The following is a 19619-nucleotide window of genomic DNA, read 5'->3' as shown; positions in this document are numbered from 1 at the left end:
TTTATTTAAACACTTTATAATTAGCAGATAAGAAGATATCTGTCTGTACTTGGTCAAATACATAGTAGCAGATAAAAAACAAACCTATCCATGGATAACCATTCTTTCTAGAATATATATGTATTTGTTAGGTTCAAATATTCCTTTCGGTATGAGTTGTTATGTGACTGTGTCCTGCTTATTAGGGATCATTTTGTAAGAAAATCAGTTCTTCAAACATATATTTCTCCTGAAGTGTTTTAATTACCATAAAACATATTTATCCTCTTACATTGTCAATCAATTTAATTAGATTAGCATTTGTAATCATCACTACAACTGTCTACATGAGTTGAGGACAACCTCTTTCTCAGACAGTTTAGAACATAACTACTTCAGTGCACTTTTCTCCCACTAAAATGCAATAAGGAAAATGTTCAAATAGAAAAATATATACTGATTCACATAGAGGCCAGGGTGAAGAATGTGGGAAAAAAGCACTTACTTGTACTTTGATCTCTCATTTGTCCATCCTTTAGATAAAATATTTGCTCCCTTTTGGACTTGGAAAATGTAAACAAGTCTCCATATAAGGAAAAAAGTCACTTAACTTTTAAAGTGTTGACTTATATGTAGCCGGTTCAAACTTGTTTGAGATGAGTGTGTATGTGTTGTCACAAGGTTCTTCCAACATTTCAACTCTACTCTTGAGTTGCTATGTTGTAAAACAAAAATGTTCTGATAGCAAAGATTATTCTGAAAGGTGGATCGAGACGGGAGAAAAGGAGACGGGAGAGCAGCAATGTTTGACTGAAGTAATAAAGAGTTTCAAGTAAGTGTCATTTGCGGGGGAAAGGTAAAACTCTGTGGCCTTTTGTCTTGGCTGAAAGGAATCTCAGACTGAATTTCTCAGGCATTATAAATATATTTGACTAGAGATTTGTATACCTACTTTTATGTTTTTAAAGTTTTCAATCTGTTCTATGTTTTAAAATTTTTTTAATTGCTATATCAACAGCCTTAATGCAAACATGACTTTAACTCAATTTGGGGGAAACATATACACTTATAAATCAATGAATGGATATAGATAGAGATCAACAAATCTTGGTGAAGCAACCAAATGATGATATAGAGTTATTTTTTAAACTTTATTACAAAGAAATTATCTGTAAGGATATACCCTAAACTGTTTACAGTGGGTATCCTGAGGACTCAGGGAGTGGGCTGGGAAAAGGGGACTTTTGTCAATATAAAATTCTGTGCTTGCTTTTTCTTTTTCAAAACAGGAGCACAATATATAATTCAGAAAAACTTTAGAAGTTTTTTTTTTTTTTTTAATCATCATTATCCTTTAACCCAACAGTGTAAACAACACATGGAATAAAGAACTTTGGGGCACAATGGTCATTGACATCAATATGGCAGGTAATAAATGCATAGATTATCTGACCTTAAATGATCTCCAATAAAGGATGTCTTCTGCCCAGTTCTTTCTTGTTCTCTGTACTCCACAATTTTTGTATATATACCTGCTCTCCTTACACTTTATTCAAATACCATTCTCTTATTCACAAACTATCCTCTTAGAGAAAAACTCAAACATGGCAACCCATGGTGGCTCATGGGTAGCCCATAGGTAGAGATTGTTCGGCAAGAAAGATGTTTTAGCACTTTTAAATTACTTGCCACTATTTAAGAATTTGGAGATTTCACACAAAACTCCAGATTCCCAGCTTCTCTGGAAAGATGCAAAGATGTTAACCCAAGGCCCACGTACCTGCCCGGCAACAGGAATTGCTCCCGGCTGCCCCTTTAGCTCACCAGAGCCTCACCACACCATTGCCTCCCAACAGCACCTCCGGGGCTGTGTTCCATTTACTGCGCCTCTTGCATTGCTTTTCTGTCTTATGGTAAACAGGAAAGAAATTTCTTACACCCTATCTTTCTTTTCCGGGGCGGAGGGAGGTGGGGAGCAATGCAAGGAATATCAAGCAAGCCAGATGTTTCAGGAAATAAATGGAAGAAGGCGTATTTCTTTACGGGAATGAAGACGGATGGCTTTCTGCGTTTAGTCCGCAAAGAATGCCTACGTTGAAAGAACGAACTGAATAACCACCATATGAAGCCCATGTGGAACAAAGCATGAAAAGCATGTAATAGTTTTTTTGACTGGGAACAAAATAAGTGATTCTTTTATGAAATGTAATTACAAGTTAAATGAAAAACAATTTCCTCTATCTAGGCCGCTTCACTCATTTGTGTGACCTAAGTGACCGCACAAGTGTTTGAGTTTGTCCCCCTACTTAGAAACACACCCAGAGGCAGGACTTGTCATCCGCCCCCGGGGCCCTACTTCGGATGCCTGGGGTGGTAAACAGTAGAGGTTGCCAGGCCCGCGGTGACGCCCCTCCCCTCCTCTTCCTGCTCTCAACAGCACTCGGCAAAGATAAGGGAGGCCGCTGTAAAAATTCCTATCGATCCTCCAACTCCATGCTCCTTCCTCCTACACAGGCCTCGCTCTCCCCAGACCCGCAATTTGGCAAAATGCCCACATGAAGAGCCGCGACCTTCCTTTGCTAACATGCTTCTATTTCATTTTCCAAGGTCACAGGCCTTGCGTTACAGCTGCAAACACTCGGGCCAGAACTCCAACCCCAGCTCAACCCACCCCCGGGGGGAGGGAGCAGAGGAAGTGTTCAACACCAGCCGCCAAACCTTACAGACACATCGACTCTCTGTTTAAAGGTCACGAGCAGATCCATAGCTCGGGGGTGACATCAAAAGTTCTCAAGTTCCCAGTGTCAGGGGAAAGAAAAGGAGCCTCTGATCGACCACGTCTGCATCAAATCTGCACCCCAGGACGCCTCAGTCTGGGGTACAGATCGCGTCTTCGGTAAACATTGGCTGAGTATAGAGTGTGGCTGTCCTCTGGGGACTACAGCAGGAATCTAGCTTTGTCTGTCTGTCATCAGTTAGGCCCAACTCCTGGTCCTACCACCACCTGGTCTGAGAGGCACAAAGTGCTTTCACGTGACTTCTCTGATTTGTCTTGGTCAGGAAAGCTGTGAGGAGGGTAGAGTTGGCTTTACAGTAGCATCTCCACTTGATGGAAGAAATAATAGAACTCAGAGAGTTCAATGTGACTTCAAGGGCAAGGAATGAGGGCTGGGCTTCACGGTTGCCGTATTTTCCTCAAAGCTACCATAAACTGTACATACGAACAGTACGGTGACACTACAAATTATAGTGTTATATCCTTTATAGTTATAGAGAGGAAAAAAAATACCTTATCCAAAACCGACGTTCTGTAACAAAAACAGTATTAAAGAATTGGGGAGCGCAACTCAGGAAAAAGGAATCAAGATTTTAAAAATGTTTTTATATAGAAATATTTTACAAAGATTTTACAACCGGAAATCATTATGTCATAGAAAGAAGGAAGAAGATTAAACCTCAAGGATAAAGAAAGTGCTCATAGCAATGTATTGCCGTCTCCATGAAAGTGCGTAAACGGTTAAGGCAAAGTACCATCTTGGTACTGGCATGTCGCAAAATGACTTGTAAAACAGGTTGGTTTGTTTGTTTTAAATACATACAAAAGTGTTTCTTTTCCTCCATTCTTCTCAAAGACATTTGAAAGGGATACGCTGACGAACAGTCTTGCTCTACAACTGTGTAAAAATAACTCCAGGGTACAAAACAGTGAAAGTAAAAATGCTCTACCCAAGCACATTTTAAAGTAAATCAGATGATTTTAAAACAAAACCTTCCCGCATGTGAGCTTGCTTTCTACATTTCATTTACCAGGCTGGAAGCTTACTCCCTCATATTCCAAGATAGAGATCATAAATGACGGTGGTGTGAGTTCCGTTCAGATCTTGCCCTTCTGTGTGACTTTTAGCTTCTAGTTTCTATGGCCAAACCATCAGCGTATTTGAAGTCCTTATGCGTTTACTGTGTTATAAATCTACAGCTTTGCTTCTACCTGCAGCTTACGTGATAGCCATTTATGAAGTGCTACATATATATGCTTAATACAATATTTCACCATGATAATAAAAATACAAAGGTGCTCTCTAAAGTTACAACCATAAATCCTATTTGGGAATTCTAGTTAAGGATTTCATTTTTCCATATAAATGTAAATCCCTTACAGTCAATAGGATCCATAAGAATAATACTGTTTCTCAAACTCTCATCTTCATCCGTGAAGCAGAATTTGCTTTTTATAATGTGAATGAGATGCTAAAAAGAAAGTAAATTAGCTAGACCTGGACATGAATGAGTTTTAGGGAAAAATGACATATCTGAATTCTTGCACAGATAATAAATATCTGCCAAAGAATTAAGTTAAATCCCATGACTAACCGCTCTTCATGTAAAATTTTATCTACTCATGAGAAATAGGGAAAATCAGTGCTACCATTCTACTCTCTACGTTTAAACGGAGTTTTTCTTTTCTGAATTTTTTTTTTCCATCCTTAAGTGTAAGAGAAATTAACCAGCTCACTTCCTCTGACCTAAGTTTCCTAAATAGCTTTTAGCCCTCACAATACAACTGGGGTAAACCAGAGAGAAACACCACCTAGCCATTTCTTGGGATGCTGAAGTACAAAACAAGCATACGTGCTCTATATAACCTAGTAAGAAGGGCAGCAACAGCTCAACTGTCTCACACAACAGATGTATTCGTTTGATTTTCATTCGCGATTTCTTTTTCATCAGTACCACAGGCAAAAAGCTTGCTGCCCAGAGTCTTCTGGGCAAATCGAAAATACATGATGTGGCCCATTGCCACAAATGAGACTGAAATCAATACGAGCAAGCCAAACGCTTCAGGATTCGGAGCCAGGATGACCATGATGAAATGCAGAAGATCAAGAAGATAGTTCATCGAGTTCTGTACACCATTTATAATGCCTCGTTCAGATTCAATTACATTTTCTTGCAGCAACTGTGTCACAGTTAAATCAAAGGACCAAAGACCTATTAATAAAAGATAATTGGTAAAGACTGAATTTTAATTTATAGCTTTACATTTCAGATTTACAGTTTAAAAATGTTGACATGCGCAAAATATACATTTATCCCTAGTACCTTAAAGTCACTGTGTATATATATATTCATCATAGCCTTGTCTTTGAGAATTCTTTTTCATCAGTAAATACTGGTGTGTTAAGGAAGTGTTGAGTCACTAAATTCTACACCTGAAACTAATATTACACTGTATGTTAGTTAACTGGAATTTAAGTAAAAACTTGAAAAATAAAAAATAAAATAAGATACAAAATCCTGGTTTACTAATGGCTTCAAGAAATGATTTTTATAGCTACCACACCATCCAAAAATAAGTCTAATCTACAAACTTCTTAATTCTATTTTTCTGTGTTTATACTACAAAAGCAAAACTCTGAAATCAGAGACAATAAATCTCAAGTATTAGAAGGCTTAAAGTGAATGTATTAATATATTCTTATGGTTAAAGTTTAAGGAAACTTTAAACCATGATTACATTTACTGCTTGGGTTCTAAAGCTGCTACAATAAAGCTGTCTTGCTTGAATATTAATTGTCTTTGATAAATTAATGAATTGCTTTGTATCACAAGATAAATACGGTTTCATTTCAAGAACAAATTCAGGTAGAGATAATTCATCAGTACTCTATTAATAATTAAATTTTGCCTTGTAAGAGGTCTTTACAGTGTGTTTCCTTCCAGAGCTATAAAATCCATTTGTCTGGCAAAGTATACTATAAACACACATAAGCTAGAGAGACTTTTTGAAGGACTTTTCTTCCAGCTACCATGCCTTTTTTTTTTTTGAAACCAAAAACACTATCTTTTTTACCTTGTCCTATACAAGTATTCCCTAATTATAATAGTCCTTTTGGCAGAGTTATAGCAATATAAAGATTCCAAATTACTAAATGGCATTATAATTATTATAGCTATCTTTTTGAAAATTAAATTACAATAGGAGTAATACTTAAGACGTTCATTTATAAAAAAAAAATTTCAAGCCCTAATCATGTTAAGACAGTATATGTACCTATATACACACTATATTTTAAACTATAAAATAAAGATTTCATAATTAAAGACTGGATCATACCTAAGGATAAATAATGGATTTTGCTTAAATTAACACTCGGGAATATTTCAGGTCATTTATTGTAGAGTTTTCTGAACCTGCATTGCAGAAAGACACTTTAGCTCATCAACACACAGAGAGAGGACTTACCGATTCTAGCAGCAATGACGCCTGCAAATAGCAGACTGACAGAGATTATGGGCACAGACTTAGGACTCATCTCTGGGACAATATTAGCAGGGTCAGACCCGTTTGACATGTACGTTTCAGTTGTCAAGATGCTTTCAGGTATTTTTGTAGGGGTCATCGTGGACAGTGGTTCTGCTTGAATGAACCTAGAACGGATATCTTCAAAAGGAGAAACAGACAAGTCCAAGGGGCTTCCAGGCATGAACACAGAGATGACACACAAGATCAGACAGGAAAGCTGTGCAAATCCTGAGATCAGGCCCGTCCGAACCAGGCCACATTTTCTCCTGAGCCAAGTAAAAGCCACGGTTCCCATTATTCCAGTGACGGCTGATGCTCCCATCAAAATACTGAGGATAGACCCGCTCAGCCCCTGAGTGTAGGCGTACCCCGTGGTGATACAGTCAAAGCCCAGGACAGTCATATAGAGGAAAGCAAGACCCATGCCCGCCAGAAACACCGGCTGGTTGTAATAGGAGACCCATCCATCTCGGAAGGTGCGGAAGGGCTCAGCCATCTGGGAGGCGCAGCTCGGCTCTTGCTCAACTTCAAGCTCATGGACATTAGGGCCTTTCTCACCCATTAGATGAGTTCCCTCCAGGGATTTTGGCTCAGTTTCTATTAATAAAAGACATCATTATATATATCAATATAATATGTATTTTCTTTTACTAATCTAAGAATTTCAGCCAAGGAACAATCTCCAAGTAGCATTTACGTTAAATAAACAACATACTATTGATACCCCTCTCTCCTATGGTCTGTCTCCCTTTCCCCACTGACCCCCTTAGAAATTATACTCCCACCTAAAAAAAAAAAAAAGAAATTATACTCCCACCAAAGTAAATAACAGGAAAACCCATCAAATAAAAATATAGTAATTGTCTGGAAAACCACAGCATTTTATTTTCTGGGGCCCTGTTAAGATTCTATTCGCCCAGAAGCCCAATTTCCTCTTTGTGGGAAATGCCCACCTTCATGTCCGCACTCCCTTCCACTGTTCTACAAATAGTCACGTAACTCCTCTTCACAGACTCTAATGAATTCTCTTATTCCCTTTTCCCCCCCATTGTTCTTCCTATTCCTATGACTCAATTTTTCCCAGCCATCCCTCAATTAATTTCCCCTCCATGTCTACTGCTCATATTAAGGAAAAGGGTCAGGGGTCCCATTCCAACTCCCTGAGATTCAACCCAGAGTTGCTCCTCAGGCCGTCAAAAGCCTGGGTTTGATTCATATATTTAACTCCTTCAACAGTAATAAACCGGATATAAATTCAAAGTAGTTTTTGTCTTCATCAACATTTAAGGTCTGAACATCAGAATAAAAGGAATTGACCATTGTGTTGAGCTTACCTTTATGTAAATTCAGCTGTTTCAATTCAGCTTCCTCTACTTTAAGAGCAGCTTTCACAGCTAGAGCAGGTGTTTTCTGATAAACCTTCCAGAGCAGAAAGTATTCCACACACATGGACACCAAATTCCACCCCGAAATGAAGCCACAGCCAATGACTGCAGAGCCAAATGTCATAATCTGGCCAACAGCCATGGGGGCCAAGATGTTGGTTAACTGGTCAATTCTTCGTATTGTAGCATTCATATCTACAGAGGTAGATAAAAGAGGTAGGTAAGTGTGTAAACCTATCAAAGACAGACTGCCCACTTACGTAATACAAACTCATAATCCAAGTATATAGATTCCTAAAATGCAAATTTCCAAAAGCATTCCGAGCAAACCATTTTGTTGCAAATAATCTATTGTTTGGAACAAGTCATATTAAATTTGCCTCAAAAATCATGAATCCCTTGGGATTGCATGAATTAGTCTGACATCAGCTTTTAAAATGAATGGTGATTCTTTATTCATTTTTTCAACAAACATTTATTAAATGCCCATTATGAGCTAGGCACCAATTCTGTCACTATAAAGAACATGAAGAGTATTCTGCCCTGAGTTTACCTTCCCATGGGAAAAGAGCAAATCAACAAGCATATACATATACAGCATGTCAGATGTTAATTAAATATTAGGGTGAACAATAAAGCACAAAAAGGGCATAGAGAATGCTCAGGGGAAAATAGAAATTTCAGTTTTAAATACGGCAAGGTCAGGAGAGGACTCACTGAAGAAAAGAGCATCATAGCAAAGACATGAAGCAGTAGGAGGAAAAAGAGCCAGTTGTGTGGATATTAGTAAAAAGAGGATTCCAGACCAAGGAGGGTACAAAAAACCTGGGGCAGGAGGAGCTGCCTACAGTGTTAGAGGAACAACAAGGAGGCTGGTAGGGCTGGAGAACAATGAGGAAGAGATGAGGTCAGAGAGGGAGGGCAGACTGGCCCAATCATGTAGGGTCTTGTGAACATTACATGGATGTTGACTTTGACAATGAATGCATCAGGAAGCCTTTGGAAGCTAATGAACAGAGAGGTGGCACAGTCTGACTTATATTTTTAAAGGTTCATTTTGGCTTCTGTGGTGTGAAAAGACTGGGGCATGAGAGGGAGAGATTTGCAGACAAGAGCAGAGGCAAGACGAGAGGTAGAAAATGATGTGGCATAAACCAGGACAGTAATGGGGATGGAGATAGGTGCTGGATGTACTTCAAAGATAGAAAGACTTGCAAATTGATTAGATATGGGGTGTGAGAGAAAGAGAAGAATTAAGGAGGACTCTTAAGTTTTTTTGTTTTTTTTTTTTCCTGAGCAACTATTAGAAGGATAGAGTTGCCACTTACTGAGAAAGGAAAGGCTTCAAAAGGATCAGGTTTGGGGCAAAAGAACAAGCATTTAGTTTAGAGACGCTGATTTTCATAGGCCTACTGACAGTCAAGAGGCCACATCAAGTGGCAGTTAAATATGTCTGGACTTTAAGGAAGAAATATGTGCCAGATTCAGTAGTCATCAGCTCGTTGAGTTTTGTTTTTTGTTTTTTTGTGGGTTTTTTAAAGATTTTATTTATTTATTTGAGAGAGAGAGAGAGAGAGCACGCATGAGCGAGGGGAGGAGCAGAGGGAGAAGGACAAGAAGACTCCACGCATGACCCTGAGATCATGACCTGAGCCAAAACCAAAAGTCAGATGCTTAACCGACTGAGCCACCCAGGCAAACCAGGTGGTTGAGTTTTAAAGCAGTGAGACTGGATGCGGTCAACCAAGGGACTGAGTGTGTAGATCCAGAAGAGACAAGATCTGAGGACTGAGTCTTAGACATGTCAATGTTTAGAGGTCAGGAAAATGAAGAGGAACTAGTGAAAGAGGAGAAAAACCAGGAGAATGTGGTATCCTAGAAGCCATGGGCACGACTGTTTCTAAGAAGAGGGGGTAATCAACTTGCAAGAGCTGCTGATAGGTCAAGGAAGACGAGCACGGAGAAGCAGCTCTAGACTGGTCACATGGCAGGTACTGGGGACTTCAAAAAAGAGTGGTTCTGGTAGAGCAGTAAGGACAAATACCTGACTGAAGTTGGTTTAAGAGACTGGAGCCAACTCCAGGAGATACCATTTATATTATATTTTAAGTGAGTGGCACTCCCTCGATTCACAGCGTGAATCCTGCCCCCTGGCATTATGGAAAGCAAAGCCCTGACCAAGGAGAGGAATTGGAAAGAGTGAGCAAAGACATCTTTTTCTTAAGTTTTGTTGAAAGGTGAACAAAGAAATGGGCTGGCAGAGGTGTAGAGAGAGATAAAAATGTTTAAGAGCAAAATTATTGCATATCTCTAGGCTGCTGGGAATGGGCAGATGAGAAGGGATGGACTCTGAACCATCCTGGAACCACAAGTAGAAGAGTAGAAGGCTTATTCTTAGATGGGAGCAAACCCATCACTATGAGCAAGAGTGCGGGCCACACACACGGCTTCAGGCAGATGTGACAGTGAGAGCACGTTTAACTTCTCGTTTCTCCTATTTTCTCAGTAAAACACAAAGCGAGATCATTACTGAAAGTGAGGATGGGAGAGGAGGTATGGAATGGATGAGCTGTATGAGGGAAAAGGAGAAAGTGAGACCCAATCCTTTAGGAAAGTGGGAGGAGGAAGGGACCACAGAAAGTAGTATGATCACCGGGCAGTATGAAAGGGCCAACTTGAACCCAATGGTCACAAACTTTAAGTGAGCACAACTGTGCATTTTTCTCCAGCCATGTTCTACTGTAGAGAGTTGGATTTAACCAGCATCTTACAAAAGAAAAGTGACAGAAGGAGGAGAGGCCAACTGAACTGAGGGTATATGCTAGGAGGTGATCAGAGGTGGTCGGAAGGCCTGACCTTGGAATTTCAGCTGGGTAAGGAGGGGAGACAAGAGGGGTCACAGATAGTGAAAAGGAAGTGGATTTAATGACCTGTAGGTGACAATCAGGTTGGAAGACTGTTGGGGTAGGGGTTCCAGAAGGAAGGAGCTGGAAAGATAGGAGGTGGCAATTTAAGACATGAATGCCTAAGATTAGGATCACCGGAGGGGAGGCTTTAGTGGTGATGACAAAGCCTAGGGTATGACCACGGAAACATATAGCTAAGTCAGAGTGGAAGACAAGATGAATAAAAGAGTCCCGAAAATGACCTATTTTCTTATTCTCTATCTCACAGAGTAGAGTGGAATTAATGAGACAAATCCTTATCATTCGTGTCGGGCACCTTAAGGGAAAAGCAATGCGTGACTAATAAGTGCATTAACAGAAAATTGCCTTTATTCCTTCTCTAATTCTTCCTGGTCCTCAACTGCCTTCCAATTAGTCCTATGAGTGTATAAGGCTTACATGATAACAGGAGAACTTTGACACGGTTCACCTTTCACTTGAGAGGCCAAGGCAGTTTGCCTTGATCTTACACGTGACCATTTTTTGCAGAGGCCTTGCTAACTTCCATCTGCCCCCCACCAATAAGTTTCCAACTCCTATGCTAACAGACAAGTGCAGAACTGATTCAAATAACTCAATATTTTTATTCCAAAAATTGAGGACTAGTGAAAGCGTCTGCACATTCTGAAAACCACAGAACAATAGCAAAATTAAATTATAATGATTTGCTATTCTTGCACTACCTCAGGTTTCAAGTGCTCTGGAAGCTTCCTAATGCCACCAAATTCTAGCTTCTATATTATGCTTAGGAGGCTGATAATGTTTAAGTGTAATGTAGCATCAGGAAGCAGCTTTTATCTCTCTGAAGCAGAATGAATTATATAATGATTTTTGAAAAAGACCTAATCAGTTTACTGGTAACAGGCTAGAGAAGAATCAGTCCTCTGAATATGCAAACACGTCCTTTTTACAAATTTCTCTTTATTCCTATGCAAACACACAATGTGTGCTCATTTAACTCCAACTTAACTGTTTTCAGCTACAGCTGAGGCACAGAACATGACATTAAATAGCTACTTGCTATTATAAGGTATATATTCAATCTCATAGGATAAAAAAAAAAAGAATAATAAACAGACCTGCTGAGCAAGTAGCAGCTAGGACGTCTGTCTACCTTAAATATGAGATCAATTTTTAGTCAACAGAGTTCAAATAAGAAATGTATCTGCCATACGTGAACAAGCTAACCAGCAGATGTTTCTTTAAGACAGAGGACAAAAAAAAAAACACAACAAACCTCAGAAGCTATTAATAAAGAGTGGTTAACAAAGAAAACAGGGAGGGAAATAAAACAGAGGGGAAGGTCTGGGAAAAGGAAGTGAATTTCAAACAGGTTTGACAGGCTAAGGGTCATGGCACAAGAGAATGTTTTAATAAAATACTAAACCAAGTACCGAGGCAAATTAGTTAACTGGTTAATTAATGGTATTTAGGTAGAAAAACAATTCCTTTTCTGGAACTGTCCAAACTAGATGTTAACAGCTATAGTTTGGCCAGATGTCACTGAAATTCTAAAATTTTTTCACCTTCCAGGGAAAATTTCTCCTGCGTTTGTTTGTTCTCTTACCCTCGGTGATACAACTTCCAACTTAAAAACCTACTCTGAAATCAAGAAACACTGGGGTAAGGGAATGGCAACAGTTAGCATCCAGCTCACCACCTCCCTTCTTGGTGCTCACAGCCCTTCCCCTTCACAGACGGGCACACACAGGGCGCACCCAGGTTCAGCATCCCTGCCTAGTCCCCTGCTGAGGTTGCTCACAGTTTTGGCTGGGGGCCTCAGAACTCGGCCTGCAGAAACATCCATGATTCCTGAGTGGAGCAGGTGTGTCTGTATCCGGAGACTCAACCTCAGAAGTACCCGAGGTGGCAGTTTGAGTCCCCTCGACGTGTACTTTTCCCCTTCTCTGTTTTTCCTCTCTCCTCCTGCTTTCTGTCTCTTCTATAACTCTGCCTTATAGCAGAAATGGCACCAAAAATCCACAGTTAGACCCTTGCTGACCTTCTGAACTAAAAAAGTTTCTATCTTCTTACTTTGAAGCATGGTTTTTAATTAATTTTTTTTAACAAATGCTGATGTTAAAACTTGAAGAAAGACAACACAGAGGTTTCCCTTCGCTAGGCTACTAACCTGCACTACTAGCTGGATGCAAAAAAGCACCGCTTACTAAAAGCTACTTCACAGTGGACCAAAGTTCGATAGGCAGCTCACTTCCTTTCTTAAACTTGAGAAATTCCAGAAGGTTAGAAAATAGGCTGGCTGGCCTAGATTCTCCCACTCTGCAATTATTCCTAATAATAAAGGACAGTTGAGAAATGGCCCTGTTTTTGTTGTTGTTTGGGGACATCAAAAAGCCCACAAAGTTATATGGAATCTTTGTTTTTTGTTATTTATTTATGTACGAATTTAGAACAAATTAAAGATTCTGAGTAACTTTCACTTTACTCCGGATTTTTTTCCCCCGGAGTGTAGAGACTTCACAGAGTCAAAATGAGTTAAGAAATTCAGATTAAGAGAAAGAAAGTCACTTTAAAAGCCAACTTTTTCTCCCAAGTATATTCTAACAGATACGTATGTGACCTCTTTTCAAAACACATCTTCTTATACCCTTTGAATTTTAAACCATGGACATGTATTACATACTTAAAATAGTAGGTTAAATAAAGTAAATAACAAGGAAAAAAACAAACAAAAAAGGACATAGCCTTATCTTAAGTTCAGTGCGACAAAAAGAGATATGGAATTATTTCCCATTAGTAAATGATTACAGGAAGGAAAAAAAAAAATCAATGAGAATCACTACTTCACCTCTAGAAAGAATGTCATATGGTATACTCACACGTGCTAAATTCATCCTATTCAAACATCATCCTCTAAAATCACTGTGGTATTTCTGTCTCGATTATAACGTTGCTATAACAAAATGATGATTTTTTTTTTAAAGATTTTATTTATTTATTTGACAGAGAGAGAGAGAGCACAAGCGGGGGGAACAGTAGAGGGAGAGGGAGCCGCAGAGCAGGGAGCCCCATGCGGGGCTCGATCCCAGAATCCTGGGATCATGACCTGAGCCGAAGGCAGCCGTTTAACCATCTGAGCCACCCAGGTGCCCCACAAAGTGATGATTTAAGCAAATTCCCCTCTTTCCTCGTTTGGACCTTCCACAGATTTCGCTTCCTTTCTGTCACCACCTCCTTGCCTTTTTTCAGCCACATGGCCCAAAGTTGCTTGCTATCCCCAGCACCTAATCTTGCCTTCTGTGTCCTAGGATAAGCCATTTAAATCATCAGCAATGGCTTTCTTGTCTGTCAGGATGGTTGGGCAACAGGTTTGTGATACCCATTATCTCAGTGACAGCAGAACTGATTCAGCTGATCTGATCAGTAGATCGGTGTACCCCTCCTCCTTCACTCTGTGTAATTATCAATCCAATGTGTGTCTGTGTCAAGGGGCAGGTAGGGAAGATTGAGTGAGGTGAGTTATTCTGCACCCAAGTAATATCGATGTGATAGGACATGATGCTTTATAAGCATCTTTTCATCTTTCTCTGGCCTCTTATATATGTTTCCAATGGACAACTAAGATTGTAAGCTTCTTGAAAACCATATTCCGGCCTCAATTTTCTTTAGTATTTGTAACAGCAATTACACTGCATCGTATATAATGTAATAAAAGTTATAGATTGTAATTTTAAAGTTGAAGGAATTAACTATTAGAGTCTCTTTTAGGACTAAGATGTTTCCATTTGTTTTGGAGAAAAATAAAATCCATAGTATGACCAGTTAGTACTGGTAATAATATCCATAGTATGACGATATAATATCATGTAGATTTTCACTGTTCTAAGTATTAAGCAAACATTTAGAGACCGTGATCAGAATTTAAAACAAAGAGCTCAAAAGGAATGTTCTTCTACTTGCCAGGTTTGCATAAATAAAAGTTCACTATCTCATAAATTAACTTCCTAACAGTGAGATAAATCATTGCACGGAGACTGATAATGTGATGATAAGACAAAGACTGTTTTCAATATATCGTTCTTTAAAAATACCTAGAAGAGGGGCACCTGGGTGGCTCAGTTGGTTGGGCGACTGCCTTCAGCTCGGGTCATGATCCTGGAGTCCCGGGATCGAGTCCCGCGTCGGGCTCCCTGCTCGGCGGGGAGTCTGCTTCTCCCTCTGCCCCTCCCCCCTCTCATGTGCTCTCTCTCAAATAAATAAATAAAATCTTTAAAAAAAAAATGCCTAGAAGAGGGCACCTGGGTGGCTCAGTTGGTTAAGCGGCCAACTCTTGATTTTGGCTCAGGTCACGATCTCAGGCTCGTGGGACATCAGGCTCCGCACTCAGCACAGAGTCTGCTTGAGATTCTTCCCCTCTCCCTATGCTCCCCCACCCCCATCAAATAAATAAATAAATAAAATATATTTTTTAAATACCCAGAAAAAAAGGCTTAAGCTTCATTTACTACCTCTGACTTAAAGTGAATCCTAATATAACCCATTTAGTTCACAGAGAACACCAAATTACCTGCTAATTTGCTTCTGTCTCCTCCTGCAACGACAACAATCCAGTCCCTTTGGATGGTGATAGCCGTGGCAGTACTAGCCAAATTTGCAATATTGGCAATAGTGATGATCAAGATATAACAGGAAGTCTAAGGAATTACAAGAAAACGTGGAGTTAAAATGTCAGTTTGATCACACGGTACCTACTTCACTGCACAATGTAGTTTAAAATGGTCTTTGATGGCATAATAATAAAATTTTAACTTCATTTCATAAAATCATAAGAAATCATTTTACTTTGTAGACATGAAACATTAAGGTACCAGTGGTCAAGTTAAAGCGTTCCTAATCCGTATCATCTATAATACACATCATACAAAAATTGTAAAAATCGTATGTACTTTCATGTGACATAGTTATCATAATAAGTGTTAACATGGGGGTGAGTTTGTAATTTCTCCCCAGAATATCTCCTTTGGAAAACACCACTGAAGGGGAAGTGAGAAGACCTGTACTGAAATCAGAGTTCTGACACTTTCTAGTTGCATGACAATGGGTAATCAACTAACATCACTTTGCCTTAATTTTTTCATTAACAAAATAAAGGGAACACTCTAGAAAATTTCTAATGTCCCACCTGGCCTTGACTCTACAATATCAGTCTACACTTTTAAGAAGATCCAAGAGTGACATCAAGTCCGTTGTTTTCCACCCCCTCCCCAAATCTTTCTCCTTTTTTCTTTTTTAAAGATTTTATTTATTTATTTGAGAGAGAGAGTGAGCACAAGAGGGGGGAGCGGGAGAGGGAGAAGCAGACTCCCCGACGAGCAGGGAGCCTGATGTGGGACTCGATCCCGGGACTCCAGGATCATGACCTGAGCCGAAGGCAGTGGCTTAACCAACTGAGCCACGCAGGCGCCCTCTCCTTTTTTCATCAAGCTATCACGAGACCCTCGTATGAGAAGTTACCTAGTCCATGACCCCAAACATAAATACCAATTATTATTGGAGGAACACAATCATGACATATTGATAAATATATGGATAACATTTCTTATATAATGTGAACAAATTACAGGTTAATACTTGTGAGCTGAAAACTAAAAACTGAATTATATAATAAACTCTTAGAAATGCCATTAAAAACAAATAAAAAAACAACTGAACAAAGTTAAAATTCAAATAATACTTAATGAGTGCCTACTATGGACAAAAAAACAAACAAAAACAAAACATAATAACTGTAGGGGATGTTAAAGTGGACACAGAGATCAATAGTGTCTTTGTGAAAAGATATTCCCTAGTCTCAAAGGGTTTTCATTTTTTACCAATACCAGGTTCTATTTTCTGCCATTAGGAATCCCACTGGGAACTTACAAGAACCCATCCGTGGTACATGGTCAGAAGCTCATTTTTATGTAAGAAAACCATCATCAGAATGATCCCACACAGGATGACCGAAACATTCTGTACCACCAGCGAAGTCTGAGCCACTGCACAGAGGGAGAAACAAAGTATTCACTATACCAGAACATCTCAATGGACCCGTTTTTGTCTACACATCCCTGTTCTACTACATTCATGCATATGAAAATTATTATAAGAAAAAAAAATTCCTGAAGTAAATCTTGAATGAACTATTTCCAGTAGGACCCACCATATCACACCAGACCAGTAAAACTTGCATAAAGAATGAAGTATTCACCATTTTTCCTACTAGTTGAAGCCATTCATAATGACGACATTTTCATTTAGTGTATTCTCTTAAAGGTTTACTGTCATAAACAGAACTATATTACATAGACAAGCTCCATCTTTCAGCTCTTTGTTGCTTAAGCTAAAATAAGAATATGTAGGAAGTTATAGAAGAGGTTAAGGAAGAAGTCATGGCATCCATAACCTCCTCCAGGGTAAGCGGAATCTGGTAAGATCAGATGGTCTGGATAAATAGGCAAGACATAAAAATTCACCAAGAATAAAGAGCAGCAGTGTGTCCCTCTGGGCATTCTAAAGCTATATGCCATGCTATGAAATTCTAAGGTACACCTTTCTTCACAAAAAATGCCAACTTCCTTGGAGTGAGGCACCCATGTGGACTAAGTATTGGAGTAAGGACAGTCAGTATACCAAGTAAGGACACCCACAGTCTTACTTGCAGTCTCTTCTCTGCCACGCACTAGGGGAGGTGATCTAGGACAAGATACATAATGTCTCATATGTCTGTGTCTATGAGGTGAGAATGATAACCCATTCCTGCCTTCTTTACTTTACAAGGTCATTATGATGCTTAAATAAAATACTCATGAAAGTATTTTGAAAAATATAGAGAGTTGTATATGTAAGGTATAATTATAAGTCTTGTCTTCAAGGGCAGCAAAGCTCATTCTGGCTTGGAAGGTCATATAAAAGTCTCAAACAAACTGCTTTCTGAAATTAATTTGGAATGAAATCCCAACAGAGAACTCATTCTTTCATTGCACAAGGATTAAATATCAACTACATGAGGTCCTTTTAGTTTTTAGGAGCCCACAGACCAGAGGAAGGAAAGATATGTGAACAGATAATTTTAAGAGTGTAAGTACAACAGCAGAGGTATTGACAAAGCCTTCTGGGAGCACAAAGGAAGAAATGATTAACTCAGCCTAGAAACATCAGAGATTTTCATGGAAGGTGACATAGGAGCTGATTTCATGGGATAAATGGGAGATTGCTATCCCACCACACACTTTTTCGTCCAACTCAACATTCCCAACCTAGATTTTCAGTGTTCGACAATCATTAAGGTTAAAAGGTCTGAATGTATAATATTCCTATGTTCCCATAAATAACGATGTAAACAACTAGGAATGTTTTTCTAGTATACAAAACTTCACTTTATATGTGTTTTGGTCTATCCATTCTCAAGACAAACAAATGTCGTCTTGACCATTTCACTAATAGCATCAAGTCCTAGAATCTGATGATTCAAATTGCTCTCTATCCAGGGGCAGTCATCCTGCACTGAAAGAAACTGATACATCAATCTTTCTCCAATGTCTAAGATGGACATGGCCAGGTCTTGGCATTACCAACTGCGTAATTCAGGAAAATTTTGCCCTGACTTACTATTCACATTGCCCTTATATTCTGCACAACTGAATTGTTCAATCACTTTCTCTCTTTGTTGTATAAAACTGAATGATTTCAGCACTAATGTGCTAGAATAAATGTCTTTATATTATCATTTCTTCTTTTTCCCTCAAAAATTTATAATTCAGCTCTCCATAATCCAGACTCATATACTCTCTTAAATCTATAGTTTTCGATTCCCCTACACACACCTCTATGTGAAACACTGTAACCCAGAGGACAGATGTCCCAGCAACATCACACTAGCAAACTTCAGTGCAGATCATGGTAAGAAAGAATGCCAGAGTTAAGCAAACTTTTAATGTTTAACATGGTTCCCAGAAAAGAGCTATGGTATTAATTATTAACATCTGGAATTTATGAACAGCCAAAGATCCAAAAAAAAAAAAAAACCTATAAGCTTAATATCTTGGCATTCCAATTTTGTGCAGGGGCCCCAGGACCCTCTAGGCAGAAGAGCTGCCATCGAGCATCCCATCCCTCAGGTGTGGCAGGCAGACCTGTAATGGGTTAGTCACAGAGATTTCTCTTAAGCTCAGGCATGGGTCCCACAAATACAAAGCCTTAGTTTACCAGTACTCACCTCTAAGTCTGGCATTCTTATCCACCCAATCGCCAATGATGGCTCCTAGGACCAGAACAGACCCTGCCACCACCAGCCCATAGACTGCAGTCAAGAGGAGGCTGTTTCCATAGAGCTCTACCAAGAACACAGACACGGCAAAGTGCCACATCCGATCTCCCTTGAATGAGAAAAGAGAAAATGTTTTGATGAAATTATTTTTACTTTCTAGTCAAGTATACTCAGGAAGTTGCTTCCTTATCAAAAAGGTACTTTTTGGCTATGCCACGAGATTTTCAAAGTCAACAACTCCTCTATGAATTGAATATGGGTCAGGTGTTAAAAACCATCCATCATGGCCCAATGGAAAATATTCTGGCCCATTTACTAAGTAAACCCAGAAGGGCATGATATTAATGAAACACACACACTCCTTATCACTCTAGAAAAAATGTAGTTTCCATACCAAAGAAGGCTTTTTTTTTTTATTAACATATAATGTATTATTTATTTCATGGGTACAGGTCTGTGATTCTTCAGTCTAACACAATTCACAGTGCTCAGCATAGCACATACCCTCCCCAATGTCTATCACCCAGCCACCCCATCCCTCCCACCCCCCTCCAATCCAGCAACCCTCAGTTCGTTTCCTGAGATTAAGAGTCTCTTATGGTTTGTCTCCCTCTCTGGTTTCATCTTGTTTCATTTTTCCCTCCCTTCCCCTATGATCTTCTGTCTTGTTTCTCAAATTCCTCATATCAGTGAGATCATATGCTAATTGTCTTTCTCTGATTGACTTATTTCGCTTA

General features: G+C 39.3%; 1 protein-coding gene and 1 long non-coding RNA gene across 3 annotated transcripts in view; one reads left to right on the top strand and one right to left on the bottom strand.

Moving 5' to 3' along the window:
* The first annotated feature begins 610 nt into the window (after positions 1 to 610).
* On the top strand, positions 611 to 3484 carry LOC102731656 (uncharacterized). Its single transcript, XR_014143467.1, has 2 exons — positions 611 to 811; positions 1346 to 3484. It is a non-coding gene; the product is annotated as an uncharacterized LOC102731656 (long non-coding RNA).
* Positions 3341 to 19619, bottom strand: part of SLC40A1 (solute carrier family 40 member 1) — a 23274-nt gene continuing 6995 nt past the window's right edge. For both annotated transcript variants that reach the window (XM_081813987.1, XM_081813988.1), the window contains 6 exons: positions 18832 to 18991; positions 16497 to 16612; positions 15142 to 15268; positions 7618 to 7863; positions 6224 to 6880; positions 3341 to 4968 (listed from right to left, as the gene is read on the bottom strand). In XM_081813987.1, coding sequence (XP_081670113.1) covers positions 4655 to 4968; positions 6224 to 6880; positions 7618 to 7863; positions 15142 to 15268; positions 16497 to 16612; positions 18832 to 18991 — 1620 coding nt within the window. In that variant the 3' untranslated portion in view covers positions 3341 to 4654. The remainder of the gene's footprint in view (positions 4969 to 6223; positions 6881 to 7617; positions 7864 to 15141; positions 15269 to 16496; positions 16613 to 18831; positions 18992 to 19619) is intronic.

The sequence above is a fragment of the Leptonychotes weddellii genome, chromosome 3, assembly GCF_054177405.1.
Source record: "Leptonychotes weddellii isolate Sample4059 chromosome 3, ASM5417740v2, whole genome shotgun sequence".
NCBI lineage: Eukaryota > Metazoa > Chordata > Mammalia > Carnivora > Phocidae > Leptonychotes > Leptonychotes weddellii.
Note: the sequence above shows the minus strand (reverse complement) of the source record. Positions and strands in the feature narration are given on the sequence as shown.